We start from the raw sequence: 25334 nt of genomic DNA on the forward strand, positions 1-25334 counted from the left end.
TCTGGTATAGTCTGGCGCTGGTGCGGTCATACAGAGGGGGGGGGCAGCGGACACAGGGAGGGGACGAGGATGGTCGGCGATGCGGTTGTCCTCCTGCTGCTGTCCCATTGCTTGTCCCGCGTCCTGTCCCAGATCCCAGACCCTGAGGTAAGACCACCGCTATCTTCATCACCATCATCTTCCTCCTCCAACAGGTCATCTAACAAGCAAACGTGTTGTTTTGATCTTCTTGGGATTATTGCTGTCAATGTGTTTACGCAGATTGCTTGCCAGGTCCATTATTGAGCGAGGGTTGCTATTGATGTGCAATACAATGGGAGAGCAAAACCCAAGTTTTACATCAACACACATTCCTGCAATAATGCCTGATGCGAAAATGATTCAAATAGAATGAAAATAATGTGAAGACTGAGTCGATTCAGAGGTCAAGCACAAAACCTTTGCTAAACATGTAGCCAATTTTAAGCCGTGGTTTTTGGGAAGAAGCTACGTTTCCTCCATTTAAATGCCTGAAGTAACATTTTGGATAGTCAGAGTAGTTTTAATTGAGTATTTTTATTAAAAACACTACTTTAGTACTCATTTGAATTAATTTCACTAAATGGAGCCAGACAGTCACACGATCGGCCCACAACAGTTTCAAATTGATGCAATCAAATTCGACTGCTGTAAAATAACACGCTTGTTTTTCTCTTTACCGGAACTTGTGCCTTAAAAAACATTTCTAATTGTCGTCATGTTTGTATTATTGTGGTCTTTTGCAGCTGCATGGTGTTTTTGTGTGTACTTTTTTTTTCTTTGTTGTGTTTATACCTTGAGCAAGCTCGAGGTTAATGCTAATGGCGCCGCATGACCCTCTCCCTCGCAGGGGATGCAATTTACATAACCCAAGTTATTTAAGTCACGCTGAATATCTTCATTAAGGCTCATTTGAAATTGGGAGTGAGAAAGAGAGCTGATTGCTGCTCTCTTCAATTCAAGTGTTCAATGATTTTTTTTTAGAAAATGTGATTATTTTATATTTTCTTTTTTTGATGATTGCTTTAAGAAACAACCACAAAATTGCCAGCTCTCAAAAACCGTGATGAGATCTTTGAATATGTGATTTGATGTGGTTTATTGTGCCCCCTATTTGTGTTACATTGGACTTTCAAACAAAAATTCAAACGAAACAGAAAAGATTAGACAAGTTTAATTAATATAACAGTCGCAACGCTAAACACAATGTAATGGTGATATATTTATTGCGACCTTGTTTTTCTTTATTTTCTAGCGCACCACTTAACAATGTTGATGTATCGGCGACAGCAGCAAATGCAATAATAATTGGCCCTTTTCTGATCTATTGGCCACCCAAGTCTCGAGTTTCCACCGCAGCTTCCTGACATCTAATTAAATCGTTGCTATGCTACGCTATCCATTGATCAGTACCAGGGGTGTGCAAACTTTTTCCACTGATTGAAAAACATTCAATGATACTTATGTATTCTTCACATGCTTTGTGTTATATATTGGGGATTGAAAAGTGAAACATTGCAGAGTGGAACGAGAGGTAGAAGAGAACATAAGTTCAAGTGGTGCCGATGTGCAAATTTCTAATTGAGCATAGACGTGTGTGCCATAGCTGTGACCGCATTGATAAACCAGGTGCTTCAGATAGATGAATACGTACAAAAAAGAAACTTTGGCAAGGGGGAAAAGAAATTAACTTTTTTTTTCTTTTTCTATATACATACAAAATATTCATATATTTTTTTGTTGGTCTTCTCTTACCCACCAACAGCTTATACCCACAGACCCCCCCAAAAAGCCGGACCCTGTCACATCAGAGACTGTGGTGTTTTGGGGGCTGCGCTTATGGCAGGTCATCGGCATCTTTGCTGTGTTTGTTTTAGCGATAGGTAAGTCACGCATCTCTTCCTACAATTGAGTCTTGAATTGGTTTTACAAATTCCCATTGTCTGCCAGGTAAGTAGTGGAGCAACAAATAATAATAATATAGCAAAAGTCACATCCATTTTCTTTATCTTTCTTTTAAGAGCATCTAAAATTACTTCCTTCTTACTCTGTAGTCTGTATAATCTGCACGACTACTATACTGCCCCCAGGTGGCGGGAGCAGGACAATGTCGATTGGAACAAAGCAAAACATGTGGCCAAACTTCAATTTCTTGATTTTCTGTTTCATAATGTCTTTACGCCATGTTGTGTAAAGTTGTTTTTAAATGACACCGTTATGCAATGCTTTGGCGTCACGAGACTTTTTCACAGCATGTGCGTGCCAGGTGGTGACACTCCACGGTCGCTCGTCTACCCGACCCGAGCTCAAACACAGGAGACTATTTATTAAAACAAGTCGTACACTTGGCATTAATGACTTTACCACTCTCACGCTGCACGAAATGATCTAATTAGACTCTAAAACGACGCATTTACGCCACTCCAATTCCAAGAATGACCTGTGCTTGGAATAAAACTAGATTTAGTTGTCCTGTGGTGCTTTCAGGTTCTGCTCTCGATTCCATTCGCAGTCAGGAAGCCAGTTCTCTGGAGAGATTGCGTTATTACTGCCATTAGCCGTCTTTCACGAAACAATTAGCACCTTGTCATTCCGAGGTTGGTGTTGTGTGTCGTGAGTCAATAAAGAACTCTGCCATTCTCTTGGGTCCGCTTGTACATGACAATCTGGCAACAATCATAAAGTACAGTTTGGATAGTGTCCTGTCACAAGTTATCCCATAGCTTGAATTAATAACCTTGGACGTATCTGAAAATTGACCAAAGTACTCACAAACTTCTTCAATTAAAAAAATATGTAGTAAAATAAAATATTAGCTTGGTCCTGGAGGTGCAACCCTGAATAGACTTGAGACATGACACCAAGCCACAAGTTGTCCCTCAGCCAAAGCCTTTTTCGAGATGCCATTTTGGGTTTTTTTAATGATTGTGTGACAATTTATGGTGACTGGTGAAACCAAAACACCTCAAATAAAGGTTAGCTTGCAAGCTAACATGCTACCGTGGCTATTCTTGGCTGTCAGACCGACAGTGGGCTCCTCCTTGGCATCGAGTTCTCACTTGGCAGTTTAAATAACAACACCAAGCTGTTTTGTAAATTGTGGCATACAGGGCAGATGTGTTTTCAGAGTAGAGGATTAGCTTGCTAACCACATGCTAGATGCTATCCTCATTTCCGTCCGGCTACGTTGTTATTGATTGTTTTAACCAACTGACCAAAATAAAAACCCGATCTTTGTCATTCTTCTCCTCTCTCCAGTGATCACACTGTGTTGCATTTTCAAATGTCGAATTCCAAGGACCAAAAAGGAAATCGAAGCGCGTCACGCGCAGCGACAGGCCGCCAAGAAATATGCCAACACATTGGAGACGGTGCCACCTCTTAACGAGTTGACAGAGGTGCCGGGATGTAAGTTGCCTCTGTCTTGATTGCTTCTCTTACTTTCTTCATACTCCCTTTTGCTTCCTTTGATTCCTCTTCTCTTCTCGTTTCTCCCTCCTTTGTGTTCACCGTCGTTGGCAGCTATTCCCGACGCGTCCGCTGTCCAGACGCTCTCCGAGCAGATCCAAAGCGAGAGTCATACCGACAGTCAGCGCTCTCTGGTTGGCCTCGCTGAGGAGCAGGCCGCCTCGCTTCCTTTGCCGGAGACGGCGTGATCTTCTTCTTTCTTTTCCTCCGACTTTGTCATCACCTCTGTTACTCAGTCTGGGAAAATGGCATTGTGTTAAATTGTAACATTTAAACATACTCATAGTCATCAAGTGTGAAGTAACCTTTTAGAAATGGGCCATAAAGGCATTTCCTACACTTAAATAAGAAGAACTTAATTCATAAAACATTTTTTTTGGTGTGTTTTAAAATAATTTAACCATCATAGTACTTACAATAGTGACATGATTTTGGTATATTTATCCTATTCTGTCTGGTGATTGGCTGTGAGCAGTCACATGGCTCTAATTCTTTACAGCTATTGTAACTCAAGTTAAACTCAAATATAGTTGCTTGCCAAGTAGTTCGTAAATGCTTGCCAAATAGTGACCCCACCTCTCGTGTCAGTCATTGTTCACTGTCAACAATGTCCTTGCCAAATAGTGAGCATGAAGGGCTACAAAGGTTACATTTAAGTTTTTTTTTCCTTCGGTGTTTCTTTTGCAGGATATTCGTATTGTACGTATTACCCGTTAGTAGGTAGCCAATGTTAGCATAACAAACAGAATGCGGATGCAAAGTGAAACATGATAACGTGGCAATGCTGCAAGTGGCTGGCGCATTTACAAATAAATCCAGTTATTCACACTCTCCTCTTGTGCTCTTCACTGAAATCAATACTGCCATTTTCACAAATGTTTTTAGCCCTATGTGTGTTGTTGACTGTGATGTGCACCGCTTAAAAGCTGACTGTGACAATTTGACAAACGAGGACTCGCATGTGTCTCCCCTAATTTTATTTCAGCAGTTGCACTTTTTAACTAGATAGATAGATACATCTCCATTTCTACAAACTCAGCTGACCTTGTCCTGGTACACAGGTACTTGTAAAATAATGACTGTTCCGGATTTTTCCTTCCACTTCAAAAAGGATCAGGTCATAATCAGCCAGCTTATTAGAATACACAGGCGACAGATGTGCCTTCATCACATGCCTCCTACTTAAGCAGATTTCATTTCAGCCTGCAATCTAAGCACCCCCTTGTTTATTGTCTATCTGTCCTGTTTCGCAGCTGCCAAAGCAGAGGACAAGAAGGAGGAAGATGCAGAGGCCGTGGCCACCGTCTCGGGTAAAGTGGACGCCAACCGAGGTGAGAGGAAGAGCAAGGAAGCGAGGAGGGAAGGAGGCAAGGGTGCCAAAGGTGACGAGGGGGAGCGGAAGAAAGCGGGAGCCGCCGATAAGGAAGGAGGCGGCCAAGGTAAAGGCAAGAAAACGGCAGGGAACGGAGACAGAGGAGCTAAAGGAGGTGGCAAGAAAGCTCCAAAGTGACTTTATGGACACAATAGTGGTCGGACCGAATGCAAAACAAACTATTTTCGTGACATGATTTAAAAAAAAAAAAAAAAAATTGTAAATGTGAGTTCTAAAAAAGCTTATATTCTTTTCTACTTAAATAAATCATCTCAGGAAACAGTGAATTAACACTTTTATTGTATTATTCACAAGCCACATTGTAAACACGCATGTATGTACACTTGGCCTTTTTATTTCCATGGCAACAGGATCCAAAAAGACAACAACAAGCAGACATTTTATACTTGCACAAACTATGCTTATTAGCTGCCAAACCATCGTTTGACATGATACAATCAGAACAGAGGACTGTATTAATATCTATTTTAATCATCTCGATAAAGTGCTCAAATACCATCGTATTTTCCAGATGTTTATTTTGAATTAGCGACGGTCCATAGCTGTGACATTTTCATTATAGATGTCTGGACAGTTGATTTTGCCTCTGATAAAGTGAAAGGCAGATTGGATCTGATCAAAAACAGTAGCTCACACTAAACGGAATGGAAAAAGAGTGAATTAGTTTTAAAAATAAAAGATTAGACCGAAAGGAAGGAAGGAGCTGGGGTTCAAATCAGAACCGAGGCAGATTTGCTAACCGTTAGTGCAACATGCTGCTCAATGTAAAAAAAGTAATAATAATACCGAAAAATCACCTTGGTTTAACTATGGAATGTAGAATTTTAAAATGCTGCTCTTTGAGTTTGGAGTGTTTACTGTACACACGTCAAATATCACAAAAACAACAGAAATATACATACACACCAAAAACTCTACTTTGCAACAACATGAGCTCAACAATTTGATCGGCATTTGTAAACATTGTGACTTGTATGTACATCATCAAAGCAGCATACAGTATCTAGCACTGGATCAGCTTTCGAGAAATGTCTTCGCTACACATTTAACGTGCTCGGAGATTCCCCAGTGTAGCCGAATACAAATTGTCGAGCAACGCTGGAAACATTCATTTCGACTGCGTCAAATAGCTCGGACTGAGCAGAAGATTGTTCATTTTGGAGAAAAAAAAGTTGCTAAATGCTTCACTGCCTTTCCATAAAAAAAAAAAAAAAGAAAAATCGTAAGCGTACAAGAATTACCTGAGTGCCTTCCCTTTAACAACAATGAGGACTTTTTCGAAACAAGAAACATATCTCCACGTGAGATCGATTAAGGCTGTTTCCTGGCAACTCCAGCCTTTTTATGCAACAACAATATGGCAACATGTAAAAAAAAACAAAAACATAAAATGATGGCAGTGGATGCAAAGAAATGAAATTGATTTGAAAAAGACAGCCCGTTTTAAGACTGTTGCACATTCACTGTGGCAGCTCAAAGTGTCTTGGCCACAACATTTTGGGTTCCCCCATTTTTACGGAAGCGTCACATGACCGTCTCCCGCTCCTCCTCCACCACCAGCACAGGTGAGGGCTTCTCCACCTCGGCTTCCAGGCCCGCCGGCGGTCTTTGCCCCGAAGCGGCGCAGAGCTCCTCGGGTTCGGCGTGGATCTCCTGGCCCGACGACGGTGCCGAGCACTCGGACACGGAGCCGTTCTTGATGTAGCCAGGCAGGTTGCGGTGCCCGTTGAGCGGCGTCGGGCCCAGCCGGGTGGTGAGGTGGAGGGCGTGTGGCGCCCGGGCGGTCACGTTGGTGACGCTGGTGTGCGACACCATCGGGCCGTAGCTATACGTGTTGCTGCCGCTGCGTGCCTTCCGCTTGAAGTCCAGTGCCAGGGTCCGACGGCTCCACGACTTCTTGATCTCCGCTTGCACCTTTGAACACAACGCGGTACATTTAGAGGCATCCCGTGACTTTGCCGGGAGATTTTGGTATTCTCACGTTTGATTGGACTACTTACCTCTCCATTGCAAAAGCAGTATATGATTGCCACGAGGAAGCCCTGCGACAAAAAGAAAGCAGAGAGTGTGCCATCTGTTTAGTACAGTGATTCACATTTGCAAAAAAAAACCCCGAAAATGTCACAAAAGCATTAAATACACTCAAGTAATGATGACTTCATAAATTGTATAAATTGATACTGTACTTCTAATCATGTGAAACACGATAAAATTTAGACTTTAGACTGGGCCGCAGACAAAAACTTAAAGTACTTCCGGTTTATTTGCGAGCCAACGCCAAAGAATATCTTATTTTGAAATGTGACCGGATGTACCTTCTCACACAAGTTTATGATTGAATCTTGACACACGTCAAGGTGTGTCGGTAGCGGAAAGCGAAGCTGTCATAATGTGCAAGGTTTCTTTGCAATGGTGGAAAAGCCCAGCGGCGATTCGACATAAGAAGCAACAGAACGGTTCGCAGACAATATGAACGATGGATTTACGGTTCGTTCCGACGCGCAAACGAAGCTTCAAAACTGATTCGTCAACAAATGTAAGTGCTTTGACAGCGTTATACTTGGTGGTTGAATATCTGCGCCGCAAAGGCAACTTTTTTTTTTAATTGGTGAAAACAAAAACAAACAAAAAATCTAATTTAATTCGCGTTTATTGTTTTCGAATTGAAATGACCGGACACTGCCATTTTCTGTCTGCACTGTTTTAAGTCAGACCTCCCGAATAAAAGCATTAATGTAATCAAAGGTTCAGCACAATAATTTGGCCACGTGATGGTTTATTTGTCGGATGCTCTAAATCACGGGTGTCAAAGAAAAATGAGTTTAACACCCCTGTACTAAATAAACAAGGTGAAAATAGTTTGCAGGCAGCATTGTACCTGGAAGGAGTTGAAGAGCATCTCGTAGTGCATCTGGATCTGCCATGGGATGCCGGACACTTCTGTGTAGGGCATCGCGTTGAATATGATGTAGTGCACGCCAAACAGTGGCATCAGAACCAGCGTGGACTTCAGAAGTTTCCTGCAATGGTAGAAAAAAGGAATTATTTGATTTGATGAAAGTCCAAAAACTGGAAATGGACTATAATGGACTATGTAAAATATTTCTTTCTTGTCAAGATGGAGTCTGCCCTTTTTGTTTTTTCGACATCAATCTACATCAAACATCCACAAATCATCATGTACCTGTACTGCTGCCTGGTGTCACACCTTCCTGCATTGGTCTCGCGCAGTTTGGTTGCTAGGACTCTGATGATGTTTAAAAATAAGACAAAATTGACCTGCCAAAAGGTAAATGCATAACAACAGGGCTGTAATGACAGGTCTGATTTTCCCAGAAGCTGTAATACAGGTGGTGTGAATGAAATGCCATCATTTTCTTCACAGTGGGGGGGGGGGGGGGGGGGGGTGTCATATCCAATAGAGACCATATGCTTACCACAACAGCTGCAAGTATAGGCACTTGATAAATCCATTTCAAATTGCCCGCACTTAAGTCCCAGCATCTGTGACAAGATAAACAACAAAACGGGGATAAGTTGTTAGATCAGTGGTTCTTAACCTGGGTTCGATCGAACCCTAGGGGTTCGGTGAGGCGGTCTCAGGGGTTCGACAGAGCCTCCACTGAGGAGGTCCGAACAAACCTGATTTATTGTGTAAATTCTGATTTACCAGTATGTAATTTGTTGTGAGTTCATGCATTGTGTTGGTTTTGTTCTTTGAACAAGGTGATGTTCATGCATGGCTCATTTTGTGCACCAGTAAAAAAAATATATGCCTAGAATTTAACAAAAAAATAAAATAAATCACTAACGAGGGGTTCGGTGAATGCGCATATGAAACTGGTGGGGTTCGGTACCTCCAACAAGGTTAAGAACCTCTGTGTTAGATAAACAATGTGATCTGAGATGTCTGCAAACGCCCAAACATTTCTCTAAGTGGATCATTTCAATTGAAACTCGCTGGCTGAAATGAAGAAATTATCATGCAAAAAAAATAAAAATAATAATATCGTATCAAACCCAACATCACTTGGGTCCCTTGTAAATCGCCGAAATACTTTAACCAGCAGTATGCACTCACTCTGTATCTGCAAACGTGGCCCTCACTGTCGCCCATACGCTCACAAACATGGCTGGCACTCCTGCAAAATCAAATATTTCAAACGCTTAGAAAGAAGAAGGCATCCACGCCTGCTTATTTGTTGACCTGCGACGACGACGGGCCGACGCGGCATCCACATTGTATGCGCTGTGCCAATGTGGACAATACGCACAGTGTGTACAATGCAGGCGCCGTGACGACCCAATTGAAGGCGGCCAGAATGTCCGCCGCTACGTTATTAGATCCGATGGTGACCGACTCACCCCATCCGATCAGAGTGAAGCCCCAAAGATATTTCCGGTCCGAGAAGAAGGTCATGAAGATGAGGCTGTGCAGGTAGAGACCCTCCACCAGGATCCAGAAGTAATTGGTCGCCAGGAAATACATGAAAAGCGTCACGGCCGCCTTGCAGCCAATCTATGCACACACACAGCACCAGTATAAATAATACACACCTCCGTTAAGAAGGAGGTACCTGCTTGAAACAGGACCTTTTCTTACACATGACATAAAAAGCCAGGTAACAAGATCAGGCCGTGAATAACACGATCTTGAGCGCTCGGTAGGTGTTTTGTGAGGGTGTTATCTGAAGCTTCGTAAATGAGGACAAGATAATCCACAATCTGACCTTTCCACTTGCTAGAGTAAGAAAACTCAGTGAGAGCGCACCGACGCACCTAAGAATCAGCGGCATGACGAGGATAACAAAAGCCATTGTGTCTGCTTCGGCGTGATTTGAAAAGAATGATGCACTTAACATGAAGTGCGGTTGTAACGACGGAATGAGCGGAGGTCTCGGGGGAGAGAGCTGATTTGGTCAGCCATTGATTCTGCTCCAGTTGTGCTTCGCCTCCAGCTTGCTGCCGAGTTGTTACGCTGTTGCGTTATTAGAGGCCACTCGGCGCTGATTACTGATGGCTCTTTATTGTCAGGCGTCGTGTTCCGGGATGCGCTATTGATTATGTGGCGTGGATGTTGAAACGGTTTATATTGGGGATTGTTGTGTACGCAGGATTGTAAACCACTACATGTGTGTGATGTGTGTGTTGATGACGTCAAGCGTCTCAACTTATACATATATTGTAAAAAAATATTATATATTAGTATATATTTTTTTTTTTGCACGTACGAAATGGGCTTTGTTGGATGGAGGAGCCTCCGTGATGGACTTGAGTTCTTCCACTGTGACACGTTCCACATCTTCCAGGGCGGATCCCGAGTAGAGCACGATGTCCTTGACGAAGATGCTCACAGCTCTCAACATGTAGGACACGAAGAGGTGCATGTGGATGTAGTTCCTGGTGCAATGTAGACGTCTAAGAGCAGACAAGATGGTGGTTGATGTTTGGGGGTGACAGTAATCATTCTTATAGATCAGCTGACATCCCTGACAGAGAGGTCTCAGAGCAGGCTTGATGATCTTATTTGAATGAATATTCATTTTCAATCTTTGGTGGGCAATATGCTAAGAAATGGGGCAGCATTTTTAGATAATATTTTCGTCTGTAATTGTTTTAATAAAGCATTATGAACTGGAACGAGTCAGGATTTACAGCCAGTATTACCAAATGTATGATTTTTTTATTTATTGAGGATTTTTTTTTACCCCTATCAAAGTCCTAAAATAAATATATATATATATATAATATATAAATATACTAATAAAATATTACTCAAGTTTCATTTCTAATTGAAAACATGCTTAAATAAGGCTTCTGAGTTTCATTAAATCGTGATGTCTTGGGAGTTTCCTTAAATCAAACAAGCAGATGTTGCATTCGTGGCCAATAACAACAACGCAATTACAAACATATGTTCTCGGGGTGAATTTATTTGCTCACCAGCACATTGCCTGAACATTAACTCCGGCGAGGTCGTGCCTCTTTATAACCGTGCGCTGACATAAACCCGATTGTCGATATCGCTAATCCCAATACAATCCAGCATTCCTTGCCTGTTTAATGATCTAAAACTTTGACAAGGCAGCCTATTGATTGGGCGACAAGTAATCTATTTCAGTTCCCCGGTGGGAAAGCCACCCATTAACGTGAAATATCGCCTGTCCCTGCTCGAGAAAACATTTGGGGAGCACCGGTGTCTCCAAGCTGACGTGTTTGAGGCGAGACGTGTCTTGAGTGCTTCTGGAACGGCGGAGACGGAATGTCAGATGGACCCTCGGGATAACTTATTAAACTCATTTGGCCCCAAACATATTGCAGAGTGCCAGGGGGGGAGCGACGCTGAAGCCTTCTGACGGCTAGCGTGGAAACGTTAGTCAACAGTGTCGATTCCTAACACTTCCTGTTGCCAAAGCTTGCCCCAAAGCGGCCATGAAAAACATCAGCGGACTGAATGAGAGCTCCTTGCCATCATCATCATCATTTATTTGACTGTAAAACTGGAGTGAGGCAAATGTTTTAGCCTAAATATACTCACTGCAATTTATCTTTTCATTCGTCTATTCGTTTCCAATTCCACGTTACAATAATTAATTGCCAAGCTACAAAGGCAAGAGAAAGAAGCCACACTAATTAAAAAATATGTCTTTGAATTCTTCAGCAAAATGTTTCAGAAAAAAAAAAAAGCTCAAACTGACTCTTAATTGATGAACATGTCTACATTTGTTATAATTATTATTATTATCAGAGATGATGATCATGCCTTCTATCCAATCTACAGCCTCAGTACTTTTGCCACTTCTGCTTGTCATATGGGAAATACACAATATTATCAGCAAGTCGTCAATACCGCCGCACAAAAGCATTCATCATTGTGACTTCCTCTTTTTGTCACTCCTCCTAATTGCTTCAACCCTGTGCCGTGTTAAAAAAGGTCTCCAGGGGATGCGGCTGGCTGATGAAGACCACACTGACAGTCAGCATCGACCCACCGGAAATATCCCAAGATGACCACAGCCACGATGAGCGACCCCAGCGAGACGGAGTAGCCCACGGTGTAAATAAGGTACAAGCGATGGAAGACATCCTGTTGAAAAAAAAGAAAAAACACTTAATGAGACCACAAGAAAGTAAATGGCAAAGAATCCAAGTCTCATTGGGTCACATCTGCTATGTACATTCCAGCGTGCTAAACTTCACGGTGGATTCTCACACCACGATGATGATGATCATATGCGGCGTAGGTATTGAAACGGGACTGATGTGATTGAGCTTAATTATGCACAGCAGAGAAAGCTTCGCTACAGCTAATATGTCCGTGTTTAGTAGTGCTTTAAAAAAAAGACTTGAATTCATTCCTTGACCAATAGTATATATATCAAATTATCTTTCCACATTGAAGTGAATGGAATTGACGTTAATTAGTTCCAGCCTCGCTCCAAAATTACCATAAAACACAAAATTAGCCAATTTTCACAGCATCACTTATAATATGTCGTCGAATTGGTTGACTTTAACTAAGCTTATACAACTTTTTTTTTCTCGTTATAGTATAGGAGCCAATTAGATGGGAAGTACTGTACAGAGTCAAACTACAGCCAGACATGAGAAAATGGAAAGTTTTCTTCTTCTGATCAACCTACTTTCTCTGTAATCTCTTCCTATATGTTAAATTTCAAGGAAGAAAAAAAAAGCCAGTCCCCGCTCCCTCTATCTCATTAAGCTATGCTGACAGATTCCCAAAGCACACAATCATATCCTCCTTTTGAAGCTTGGTGAAATGTATTTGTGTGATCACCTACTGACAGTCTTGATGTTGCGTGGAAGCAAAAAATCTTCAAAAAAGCCTTTTGATAAAAGCACTGCTGTGACCCGGTGATGTCAAAGCTATCAATCGTGGCTGATCTAAGCGACGCGCACCATTGTCTGCATGGCGCTACATCCCTGGGATGAAAGAAAGCGCTTAAGTTGCGGCTGCACGCCGACGGAGCCCAACTGCGCATCGATAGACACCCCGCTGCCTCCCGGCCGACCGGCTGTTGCGCAAACAAGCATAAAACTTTGGCCACGCCAGTCTACTCATTTTAGCCATGTCTATGCTCATGTTAACTCATTCAGTGCCATTGACAGTCAAAGATATTAACTGGGTTGGCAGTGAATGAGTTAATAGCTGATGTATCTGAGCAGCATGCACACACACACACACACACACATACATGCAGGCACACACACTGCAGCATCTCAAGCTATATGTCAATGGAAGAACTTCTATCCACATATTGGAATAACATTAGATGGCAAACTGACTGTATGGGGCACTCAATTAATTCTAGGGAGGGAATTCCCAAAAGCCCACCTCGGGGAAAATGTCAAAGGAGGCAGTGTGAGTCGTACCTTCTCTTGGTTCTGGTTGTAATGATAGAGAAATTTTGCACATTCACTGTAATTGGCCCACGTCTTGTTATTGGCTGCGGAGATCTCCCACGTGCCATTGTTGCCACAGCGGCGGTATGTTCGCCCTACACAGCAAGCACAAAAGCCTTAATTATCTTCTTTTTTTTTTTTTTGACATTGTTGTGTGAAATATTTTTTTGCATGACAGTAATACACATTAGAAAACACAAAGGTGGGCATGACTAATGTGGTGATTAATGAAACCATTTACCTATTTATAAAAGTGAATAAAGGAAATCACCTCTGTGGTTGAAGTCGTAGATGTACTCCGGACATGATGTGGACACCAGCTTCCCCGAAGCCCCTTCAGGCCAACATACAATGCCATCCCATTCGGGTGAGCAGTAACCATCTACGGAGATAAAAGTAGAGCAAAATAGCATCACGTCTTATACAGCTTTGCACAAAAGCAGCAGTGTGAATTGGTGAGAAAACTAAAAATAAGTGGGGCACATTTTTGTACTTTACACAGAATGTAAATGAGCAGCCATTTATGGCACTGTGGGTCAAGCAGAGAGCACACATTGTTTTCCATTTTCCAGCCATTGTGATGCAATTAAGACTTCAAATGGTGGCATTCTAAGCATGCTGAAAGGTTCCAGCAGATAGATCTTCATTGTAAACAGTGTGACCCACCTCACAACCAAAGTCAACTGGCACAGGATCCAGAAAACACTAATGAGGTCAAACATACGAGCTTACTCATTAAAATAATAATAATACAGCAAACAATGCTTCGAATTTTATAACAGACGATCCAAAGAACATTGGGGCTTGATTTGAAGATAAAACAAAAAACTCAGCCCCACTGCCAGAGGCCCGTAAGATGATTGTCAGCAGACTGGTGGACCACAGGCCTCTGATAACAACGTCCCCCCTTTCCACCGTCCACCCCACCCCAAATTCCTGGCGTGCGGTTTGGCATTTACAGCGTGTCATTATTGAAAACATCTGCCGGATTTTGACCACTAATAACTAGCTTGGGATAAAACCAAAACTATGCTTTCTCTGCAGTCCATCCATTAAGTTCCTGTACCCATAAGGAGAGGAGGGGGCATGCATTGACGATATTGTTCTTTTTTTTTTTTTTTTAAACTTGAAAGAACATACTCCCCCTGACCACACATCCTGTGCTCTTACTGTAGGACCACCTACACAGGGCTAAATCATATATGTATTTATATAATATATGATCACAACGCAAAAAAAAAAGACTATAAAGGAAATGTGTTATTAGTGATGCAAATTGGCCCGACACCCGCGGCGCGATTTTAATTACGATCCCGCAGATGTCAAAACGTCTGCTCTCCGTTTTCCCCAATGATGTTATTCTATGCATAGACCACAAGCTCCAGCTTATTTTTACCCAAAGCGAGGTCTGGGGCATCGATCCCACATCCCTGGGCGCTGCACTCCCCCGCTTCCCCCGAAGCCAACCTCAGTGTGTTTCCCCTCAATGAGAAGCTTGTCTGGTGTATTTTAAGTACAAATAACAAGAAGGCAGAGAGTTAGAAAGAAAGTTGATAGAATGCAGTGTTTTTTTTTTTTTTTTTTTTTTTTTTAACTTTTACTAAATGCAGAATGACATTAAGGCAGTCTGATGGCGCTTTAGTGCAGCTGTAATTCAAACGTTAGCGCGAGAGAAAATTTTAAAGTGGATGGATGGGAGGAAAAAGTGCATTAACAACTGTCGGCAGTTCCAGCAGGTGGTGAAAAAAAGCTAGGTGACATTACCACTTTTCCTGTCCTTTATTTAAATCTACATTTTGTGTGTCCAGCATTGGAATGGTATTTTCTTACAAAGTGTGGAGAACCTCTCGTGTAGCTAAATAAAATCTAAAAGTCAATCTAATCTTGGGAGTGTTCGTATCCACAAATCTGCGAGATGGTCCCACGGGCCTTTTCCACTATCTTCTGAAAAAAACAGAAAAAAAAAACAGCTGTCTAGACAACTAAAGCGCCTCGGCGGGTGGTCAGGGAAGATAAATACAGAAATAAGCCACTGCATCCCCGAAAACGGGCAGAGAAATTGCACACTCGCCGTCATCCTCTGGGTGTTTTCCGCACTTTCAAGGTCACACCACGAAGCAACAACACACCGCATAACTTTGGTCGAACTTTCTAAAAACGCTCCAACATGTCCGACGCCTTGCCACCACTTTAGGGTAAACACTTACACGGACCATCGAGAAGCTTTCATTGGCTTTCAACAAGCCGTTGGTGCTCCGCTGTTTGTCGAGGTAAAATAGATGTGCCAGAGTGCTTTTGATTTGATTTAATAATTTCATTGATAAGTATTTAGAAAAGCTTGCAATCTTGAACAAAAAAAGAGGCTTGTGCTAATGCTACTTTGTGAAGCGCAATGGCAGAGACCCTTAATGGGGTCATTAAAGAGAAAAGCCTTAAATCAAGCAGAAATAGGAACACGGGCTACGTGCTTATCCATCCACATAAAGACAAACTCATGAGGCACGTATGTTTCGTTAATTAGGTAAAATATTAATCACGGCTCTTTTAACTGTACGTCTCAACAAGCAAAGGAGGTCAGTGAACAGCGACCTCGGCATGCGTGGATCCTAATGGAGCGTAACTCGGGGATTGTTCCACTCAAATGTGACCACTAAAAGTAGGCTACACAATATTTACAATTATATTATTAGTTGATTTTTTTCATCTACATCGAACTACATCTACATAAGTGAAATGCTAACTATAGAAATATCCTATTTAGAAACTCTCGAGGCTAGATTTGATCCAGTTCAGACCTTTTTTTAAGGTCTTTAAACACATTTTCAGCAATGCAAATACATTCAAAAGCCAAAAGTTGTTCATTTTAAATTGCACATCTTTCCATCACTTTCTGTAGGTATAAAAAGCAGCAATCATTTTCAACCAAAACTAGGCTATGCTAAAATACTTGCTATTTTATTCTTCTTCTTTCAAACACTATAGAAGTGTGGCACCATCTAGTGGTTAACAGTGGAATTACATCTGATATAAACAACAGATCAAACCATAGATATTAACGGTTCCAAAAACAAAATCGGCCGTGCAGTGAAGTAACACTTAAAAAATAAATGAGGTAACAGTCCAAATGTGCCGCTGAAGTGTGACACTAAGCCTCGCAGTCACACTGACCCGTCAGAACAGATTAAGTGGGCTGGTGGTCAGAAGAGCACCACGCACACTCTTGCTGCAGTGGCTCTTAAATACACTTGGAGGGACAAACCTGTTATTTTCATAATCAAAACCGTTTGGCGCCTGCAGTCGTATTTTCACGATCTCAGTCAAGATTCTTGGATATTGCTCAAACCCACCATTAGGAAATATCATACCGGGAGAAACAAAAGCTTTTGTGTCCATATCCTGGAAGCAAACACTTTTAATGGAACGTTTGGTTTACGCATCGTCGATCGGCGCGGCCGCAATTCACGAGGCGGGCACAGAAATATCGGTTTGGCTACGATAATCACAAATATCCTTCCAAGCAATCAAGTGAACAGAAAACCACAATGAGGTCGGGGTTCTTTTGGATTTCGATGTTCCTCAGACATTCATAAATATACAAATAATCACCCGCTTGGCTCCACCGCAAGGAAAGCAAAGGAAACACAAAAGCAGTTTGGGCCTCATTGTCGTAATTCGTTGCCAAGCTTTGTGGCTGTCAACCAAAAATGATATTCAATGCGCCCTCAGTTTTTGTGGTCCATGCTCCCTATCTCCACAAAGTTAACTTTTTTTCTTTTTTTTTTTTTTGAACACCAGTGTACATTTTGTCACTGACGGCTAAAAAAAGAGCTAGCACTAGACCCCCCCCCCAAATAAAAACACATTACATCAATCTCTGCAGCATTTACGCATGATGAAAAGATCAACTGCAGATGAAGCTATTAGCGTTTTAATTACTCAGTGAAGCGAGAAATTGACATTTACATTCCACATACAGAAGATCTTTGATTAAAACGCTATTGATTTGAAGCTCCATAGAGTCATCGCTATACTGCTGCTTTTGGCCCCTCCCCCTTCTCAGTGTACATGGCTGCTTATTGCTTTTTACATGTCACATATGTTTCACTCGTGCAATCCTCTCAGCCTCAGTTCACTTCGAATCGCCCGAAATAGCAAAGCCCAGTCGGACCAATGAAATCATTTAGCTGCAGCAAACCTGCTCAAACAACACGTCTTTACATCGTTCAGCCTGGCGGGAGTCTGACATAAAATTTTCAGAGTCAATAGAGCCACAGGAAATCACTCACGTAAACCCAATCAACAGTAACGAAGTTGGATTGATTGCAAATGTAATAACGGCCTGAAATGGAAAACGTCCGCATGATGATGCTGGGATGGTCTTTGCGGCAGGTGGTCTTATAAAATTAGTACGGGACGACTTCTCATTTATTTCTGACCTTCTTGGTTCTTATCAGAAGATTCTTCTTGATTTGATTGACCTGGGAAGCAAGTCGTTGTATGACGTTATCATTATCATAGTTATTTTTATTATCCTTTGATGAGCCTTGTAATTTTGCCACGACTGGATTGGGTTGGAGAATTTGTCAGTGCATCCCTGGAACAAGCCAATTCTGGTGTATCCAGATTTTTTATTTTATTTTATTAATTTGAGGAAAACATGATGCATTGAAGTAAATCAATTATTGCAATTATTGTTATTGTGGTTGTCAAAGCAAAGAACATGCAGCACATTATTTACAAGCCGTCTAATACATTTTGTTTAAAAGAAAGGGGGTTATTTTCAAGCTTGACTGCTTGAATGAAAAATTGCAGCCACCTGCCTTTGCCTTAAATAAATTCCAGCTCGGCTTTGCTACTCACCGGGAAGCTTGCCTTGCCTCGACTTGACAAGACCTTCGCATTTGCGCTTGGCTTTGAACAGCAGTGCTATCTGCTCCTCTTTGGTGAGTACATCATCTGCACGGGCCTGCAGGGAGAGAGGAAAAAAAAACAAAAAAACATGGTATGTTGAAGAACTTACAAGTAAAATTGGAGCTGTGACAGCCATCATTTGCAGGCAGTTTAATTGAATCTAGTCAAACAAAAGCTCCAGAGAAATCAGGTCGGATCGCGGATCCTTATCCACCTTTCCTCTGTATTATTTAGGTCATTTGAACTCTAAGACGGTGTCAAAAGGCTAGATGATAAAAACTGGTCAGCAGGTGCGCCTCAACAGATTTGCACAGATTGAATTCATGAGACACACTCACACACACTATGTGGTTTCCTTGGCAAGTCGGAGCAGAAATACATAGAACAGAAAATCCCACAAACAAAGCTGTATTTTTTTTTTTTTGGGAAGTTCCATCTTTTTTTTTCATCCAAGGAAATAAAAAAACATTTTATATTTTTATTTATATTATAGCTAATATAATAAATAAATATATTATATTTAGTTAAATTAAAAAATATATATTATATATAATATATATATATATATATATATATATATATATATATATATATATATATATATAAAAGTCTTAGCTTTTAATTAAGCAGCTGCGACCTTTAATCAGATGACAAGAGACAGAAACTCGATTTTTATTTCCACGTCAAATTTTAGTGTGACGCAACAGCGCCAAGCGTGAGGAAACGTTTTCTCAAACGGGTCCGTACATAAACTCACCCTTTGCTCCCCCCCGGGATCCGTTTTAGGCCAAGAACACATAAAAAGCAACTCGTCAATTCTAATGCGATGTGACAAGAAGGAAGGACGTGGAAACATCGGATCAAAGCAGTGGATACGCTGACATATCAGGCGACAAAAATCCTTATTTATTGAGGGATAGTCATCGAGGGAGTGTGAAAATGGTGTAGAATATTTTCACATCAGAAAATCACATCAAAAGCTCTTAACTAAGCAAACTAATCGTACACAGCAGCAATACATCATAAACTTACCTTTGTCAACAGTGTCCCTTTAAACTATTATCTTTTTTTCTCCTTGACTTTAAGCGATAAAAAAAATTTGTAGCTCGAGGACAAGTGAGGTCTCACAATTTTCTATTCCGCTGTGAATTCTTCGTAACGAAAAAAAAATCAATGTCACCGTTTACCACTTCTGGAGTGTGCACGTTTACATTATGATGGGAATTGCATTTGACCTCCAGGTGATTTTAGAACGCTGCGAGGCAAGAAACACAAACACAGCACACACCAAACTTCGCAATCAATTCAAAAATAAACAACGTGTCCTTGGTGACCCCCTCCATTTGGGATAATAGAAACGTTTAATATTAAAATTTGTCACAATCATATAATTGTAAACTATGTATTTTTAATGGTTTGGAGAAAAAAAATCCAAGCGTGTTGAGATTACAGTTTATAACTCATAATATCATCTATGGCATTAAAAATAATTTTTCCTCATCTGCATTTGAGTCTGAACACAATTCCGCCACTATTTGCAAAAATACACTATTTAAACTGCTTTAAAGTTCTGATTGTTTGCTTTCGCTGCTTAAAACTTTTGCTATTTTTTTTACTGGTGTAGCCGCAAAAGGCTTCTGTGGATTATTGCCTGCATTCATTCCAATGCAAGTGGATGCATTGTAAAGCCGCCACCTAATTTTATGAGCCCTGCCGTAGGCTCCCCCGGTGCACCAAAACCACAATGCGTCAGTCGGAACCGCCACCCTGGCTATTTTGAGCCTGGAAATAAAGATGTCCAGTTTGCTGCCGCAGCTGAACGCCCTACGCAGAATGGAGACGCTCATGGCTTCCCACTGTAAATAACCGCATGCGGAATAACATTGGACCTCAGGCGAACAAGGACAGATGCTACCTGTTGACTGTGCTCAGGCGAGTCAATATAGAATATTCCACAGGAGAGCCCTCGGGACGTGCTCTCTTATTTTCACCTGGCGTGCTCGAGCGGAGGACCTTTGGCAAAGTGCGCCCATTTGACAGCTCATCACTGCATTGATTACTTTGTTACATTTGGAATGGAAACAAATGAACTCTTATATTCTGAAAGCGTGCGCATTTGTCATCGGTATGGATTTCCCCGCGTCTCACTTGACATTTGCGATGAACGTGCTCAGCGGGAGTGTCATTTGGAACTCGGGGAAATGAGGCGATGACTTTGATGATACGACAGTTTGCATCAGAAGTGCTCGGATTGCGTTTTCTGAAACCCAGTAGCGGACCCCCATTAGGTACCGTATTTTCCAGACTATAAGTTACATAAGGAGCGACGTATGTGTGGAATTATTAACACATTATATAATTTCACGTTATTTTCACACTAAACGGCTCTAGGCCTGTGGAATAATTGGAACTACAACTGACAATGAGTCTGACGGAAGCCATGTAGAAGAGGAAGCGCCGCATCTTCTACTTCCGGGGTTAGCGGAGTTGTTCAAAAGTGATACAGAGAATGAAGATTTTGTTGGATTGAATGATTTGGAGTGACGCGGATGGTTCGATAAACTTGTTAGCATGTTATTTATGCTATGGTTATTTGAATAATATGTTCTCAGTTCCTTGTTTATGTGTTTATGTAACGTTAGCATACCGTACCTTCAGCCTGTTGATGCCTATTGTATTTTTTTTTAAAATGCATTTTATGGCTGGTGCGATTTATACTCCGGAAAATACGGTAATTGCATTTCCACGGTTTAATAACTGCTCTAGTTCAGAAAGATTTGAAGTAGTTAAATGCTGAGCTTACAATTTGCTAACCAATACAGCAGCACCTACTGAGGCATGTCAATCGTTTCTCAGAGGAATGAAAGCGTGGTGTCCTGCCCTATCTTAGCCTAGCCTAGCCTAGCCTAGCCTGTCCAGTCCATTAAGTTGTGATCGAATGTCTGAGAATGAGAATATTGATAGGCATACGCTGTGCACTCCGAGTTCGAAATATCATGTAGCATTTGGAGAAGAGGATGCTGGGTAATGAGCGTGGCCCCTGATTATTTTCTGCTAAGGCTTCCGCCTTGGCTGGCTGGCGACCAAACCGCCAGAGTCAACACAGTCGCTGGCGGGGGCGGCGGTTGGGGGAGAAACATCCACATTCTTATTTACTGTATTTCATTTCAAAACACAGCATTCTTTCTGTGCATTTCGCAGCGAGCCAAAATGAAAATGGCGCCGTGTAAATACATGTTTTTTCATCAGGCGCTCGCGAGAATACAAACTCCACTTGAGCAAACCGCAAGTTTCTATTTCTCTGCGTGCGCAAACTGTGGCTTGATGACTTAAACGGCAACGCTCTATAAGACCAATATTGGGAGAAGTGTATTTAAGACCTGTGAGGCTTACTACTGTATACTAGACACGCAAACCCGGACAGGAGGCGCTGCAGTTGGATCGTTTGGTAACGGAACACTGAAATGATTTTCGCAAATAAACCTAATGCAAGTAATAAGACTTCAAGTAAGGAAAAAGGGGGAAATGTGAGGACGCAGACGGGGGGACGACTGCGCATTTTGAAGACGTATACGTCCTCCTCGAGCAACTTGCGGTTGACCAAAGTCATTTCCTGAACTTCCCCAGAGTGAATATGAGAGGGAAAAGCTGGCGCCTTCCACCCTCCATTTTCATCAGCGAGCATGAAACAAAGGATCGAAATGAAAGAAAACTCTGCAATAAATCAGCATGAAATAAATCCACTCTTGCGTCATGAGTCAAAAATAGATTCGGTTGAACTCACAGGCAGCACGGTGGCCCAGTCGTCAGCCCGTCTACCTTCCGAGGTACGGATCACTGTCGTTTCAATTCATTTGAATGTGGAAAGATAATTTGAGTTTTGAGTTATATTCTACTATATTATTTGTAATGCATCCAAAACAAATATGTACACAACAGACATGTTTTTGCCACTTCTATAAACATCGTTTTATTTTTAGCTAGGAAGATTAGCATCATTCACAATAAACGCTGATATCACGACACTATATGTTACATCGAAATGCATGCTTTTAAAAGACTGATATTTATAACCGATGATCATTATAATCCACACGTACGAGTATAATCACTCAACCGCGACTAAATATACATTATTATGACTGTGACCTCGCGCGTGGCTCCACTGTGAGCAGGTCCATTAGAATAACATGACTGTTTGTTACATAAGCATTCGTAGCTTTTAAATTCCTAAGGCTTGACCCATACTTTGCTATATTAAATCACTTATATAATATCCGAATCGTCCTCCTTTTTTCTTAATTTGACAAAGCACTCCAGCTGCAGCGGCCTGGTGCGCACACATTGTTTCCATCTGGGAGCGCGTTTCAGACTGGCGAGCAGCGGAGGGACGGATGGATGGAGGGAGGGAGCGAGGGAGCGAGGGAGGGTATAATTAGGAGCTAAACGGCGCTTCAAGTCAGAATGCGGTCTGCGAGCGTTTCCAAAGGACAACCAGTCTTTTTTGCGGCTTGCGGTTTTTATCGTCAAATGTAAATTGCAGCGTTGAAGAGGAGTGGCACTGACTCACATGCTTCATAATATCCCGGAACTTCATCCATGAAACGCTTCAAGCGATGCCATGAGTCTAAAGTAACATATTCATGTTGGGTATCACCCCCACCACCCCCTTCCCCGTCCCAAGATACCTCACCGGCCATTCAAAACAAGATTAGGCCCAGCTATAATTTTCCTCCTTATTTTGTGGAGGTAAAAAAAAAAAAAAAAAAAACATCCAGGAAAGTCCACTCCCCCCCCCCCCCCCTGAGACCCCGTCGTTGAATACATGCCAACAACAAGGAAGTCAATGTTAGCCTATGGTGCAAATAATGGCAAATGACCAAAACAAGTCGAGAAAACAAACATCTGACTGTATTCCCATAATAGAGGTGCTTTACAGCGACCAGGGTAAATATTTTATGTGTGTTTTTATATACATATATATCTTGTATGTGATGAAGTGCAAGCTGGCCAGGAAAGGCAGACTTCACGCGGCTATTTACCTTCAAAATCGCATCCTTGATGACAGATTGGCCGACGGGGGATTAATCAAAAATTAGATGCTGCCATAAATGGACAGAATGTTTCTAGAACACTTTTCCTGGCAGGCTTTATATTTGCGGGACCATCTGGATTTGGTACGGTTCCATTCGGTACGGCACATTTTTCTTGCTTTATGTGTTTGTAAAGAGTTGCGTGTTTTATTACATTTCCCAAATGCAGCATTTATTCATATACACAACATGTTCCAAAAACACGCAGATTGGATCGCAATAGGAAATATAATTACAATATTTCATATTGCGGTCCGTCCTCAGCGCTTCATACATCATGCAGCAAATATTCTCAAAAGCTCGCACACTGTTCCATCACGCTTCATCGAATCAATTTGTCCTTACAGATTCACTAAGGATGCGCCGGAAGGATCCGCCGGATCGCTACAGGAAGTGGAGGTTGCGATGCGTAAGTAACAATTTGTGTGGAGCTCTTCACCTGCAGATACTGACTCATGATAATAAGATGGGGAATGAACCTGAGGCAAGTAGCCCTGCTTCCGGCAAATCATGGAAGCTTTTACAACCTACAGCGCGAGACGAGTTTAAAAATATTCAAATGGTGTTTTTTTTTCCCCCTTCAATATCTCATGTGTATTATTTATTTATAGGCTTATAGTATACTATATATATATATATATATATATATATATATATATATATATATATATATATATATATATATATATATATATATATATATATATATATATATATATATATATATATAACTTTCCCCCCTTTTTTATTTGAGTGTTGATGTCAAGTCAACAGGTCCATCTAATTACTTTGACCTGGTTACTGAAACAGTGAGGTCAGAGAATGTAGGGCGCTACAATATTTATCCAGATGGACTACAGGAATTTTTCTAATGGGCTCATGCATTTTTCAATGCGACTTTTACCAAAATACGCACTGGAAAAACCGGTAGCCTGAAGATACCTAAAAGCTTTCCCAGGTTAATTGTTTCAGAAAAAGGTTTCACGAATGGATGATGAATCACAGCCGGGCTGTGAGGGGCATTGTTCTGATTTCATTTGCAAAACTGGCACTTGATCTCCGTGTCAACAGTGCAATCAGGTGCCTGCCGAGGGGATTGGGGCCAGTTCCATCTTTCTCATTCAGATGCAGAAGCATCATCAGCACTTCTGCTTTAACACGCTCGGAGTATTGCGCATTAATTTACGGCTCATTTTTTGCAACCTATGCGAGGCAATTTGAACTCTGTAATTGCTTGTGAAATATCTGCCTACCTTTCAAGCTGGAAATCATACTTTAACTTTAATAAGATGCCCATTTGAGAAAATGTGTGTAAGTGAGCCATTCTTAATTGGGCCCAACTATGACCTACAGATTAATTTTCTTGGTCTTACAGTTTCTTTGCCCATAATTTTGGTACCTAACTGAATAATTGGGGAATGTTTTTTTTTTTTTTTGGGGGGCATAAACACATCCATAAAATAATGGACCAAAGTAATCTGCTTCCACGAGCGAAATTACAATCATTGCTATTATTTCAAGACCTTAAAATAGTCAAGATTAGCTTCATTTCCACATGCAACTAGCACACGACTTTCCTGTTGTGCCACATCTTGCACTGACCTTCAATGTGGCACTCATTTCTCATTTGGGTGTAATGTATGTGGCATCTTTTGGCCCCCAAGCAGTGTTGTATGTGTGGGAGGATGGGGAAGGAAGGGGGTGGGGGGGCTAACACACATACCATGTACAATAATTCCCATGATGCCCTCCAGGAATTAGAGCAAACCACATGATCTTAGTGAAAACAAGCGTACACTTCTTGAGAAGCCCAACAAGGTGCAGTTACAAACATGACATACTACATCAATTAGTCTTGTTTCGTCTCTTTTGCCGTTTGTTTCCCACGCCGACCTGATTACGTAAAATGTAGAGGATTAGCGCATGTACATTAAGAGGATTAAATACTAATACAAGAGACCGACGTACGAGTAAGTAAACAAGTGCTACGAGATGCTACAAAAAACATATTTAGCATTTGTTTTCAA

General features: G+C 41.5%; 2 protein-coding genes across 2 annotated transcripts in view; one reads left to right on the plus strand and one right to left on the minus strand.

Annotated features, from left to right (window-relative positions):
- Positions 1-5145, plus strand: tmie (transmembrane inner ear). The gene is made up of 4 exons (XM_049746697.2): positions 1-147; positions 1784-1901; positions 3277-3426; positions 4740-5145. The coding sequence occupies exons 1-4, from the start codon at positions 70-72 to the stop codon at positions 4994-4996; spliced, it is 603 nt and encodes a 200-aa protein (XP_049602654.1). The 5' UTR covers positions 1-69; the 3' UTR covers positions 4997-5145.
- Positions 5137-25334, minus strand: part of pth1r (parathyroid hormone 1 receptor) — a 25968-nt gene continuing 5770 nt past the window's right edge. The window contains exons 2-13 of the mRNA XM_049746676.2: positions 18164-18269; positions 13575-13685; positions 13274-13398; positions 11872-11966; positions 10111-10297; positions 9245-9398; positions 8961-9021; positions 8317-8383; positions 8064-8158; positions 7758-7899; positions 6880-6921; positions 5137-6793 (exon numbers count right to left, since the gene is read on the minus strand). Of these exons, the coding sequence (XP_049602633.1) occupies positions 6404-6793; positions 6880-6921; positions 7758-7899; positions 8064-8158; positions 8317-8383; positions 8961-9021; positions 9245-9398; positions 10111-10297; positions 11872-11966; positions 13274-13398; positions 13575-13685; positions 18164-18269 (1575 nt within the window). The 3' untranslated portion in view covers positions 5137-6403. The remainder of the gene's footprint in view (positions 6794-6879; positions 6922-7757; positions 7900-8063; positions 8159-8316; positions 8384-8960; positions 9022-9244; positions 9399-10110; positions 10298-11871; positions 11967-13273; positions 13399-13574; positions 13686-18163; positions 18270-25334) is intronic.

Source organism: Syngnathus scovelli, chromosome 17, assembly GCF_024217435.2.
Source record: "Syngnathus scovelli strain Florida chromosome 17, RoL_Ssco_1.2, whole genome shotgun sequence".
NCBI classification, from domain to species: domain Eukaryota; kingdom Metazoa; phylum Chordata; class Actinopteri; order Syngnathiformes; family Syngnathidae; genus Syngnathus; species Syngnathus scovelli.

Excerpts from the sequence above, each read along its gene's own strand:
- tmie (XM_049746697.2), top strand. The coding sequence starts at position 70 with ATGGTCGGCGATGCGGTTGTCCTCCTGCTGCTGTCCCATTGCTTGTCC. Across the intron at positions 148-1,783 it reads CCCAGATCCCAGACCCTGAG|CTTATACCCACAGACCCCCC; the intron begins GTAAGACCACCG and ends ACCCACCAACAG. Across the intron at positions 1,902-3,276 it reads TGTGTTTGTTTTAGCGATAG|TGATCACACTGTGTTGCATT; the intron begins GTAAGTCACGCA and ends TCCTCTCTCCAG.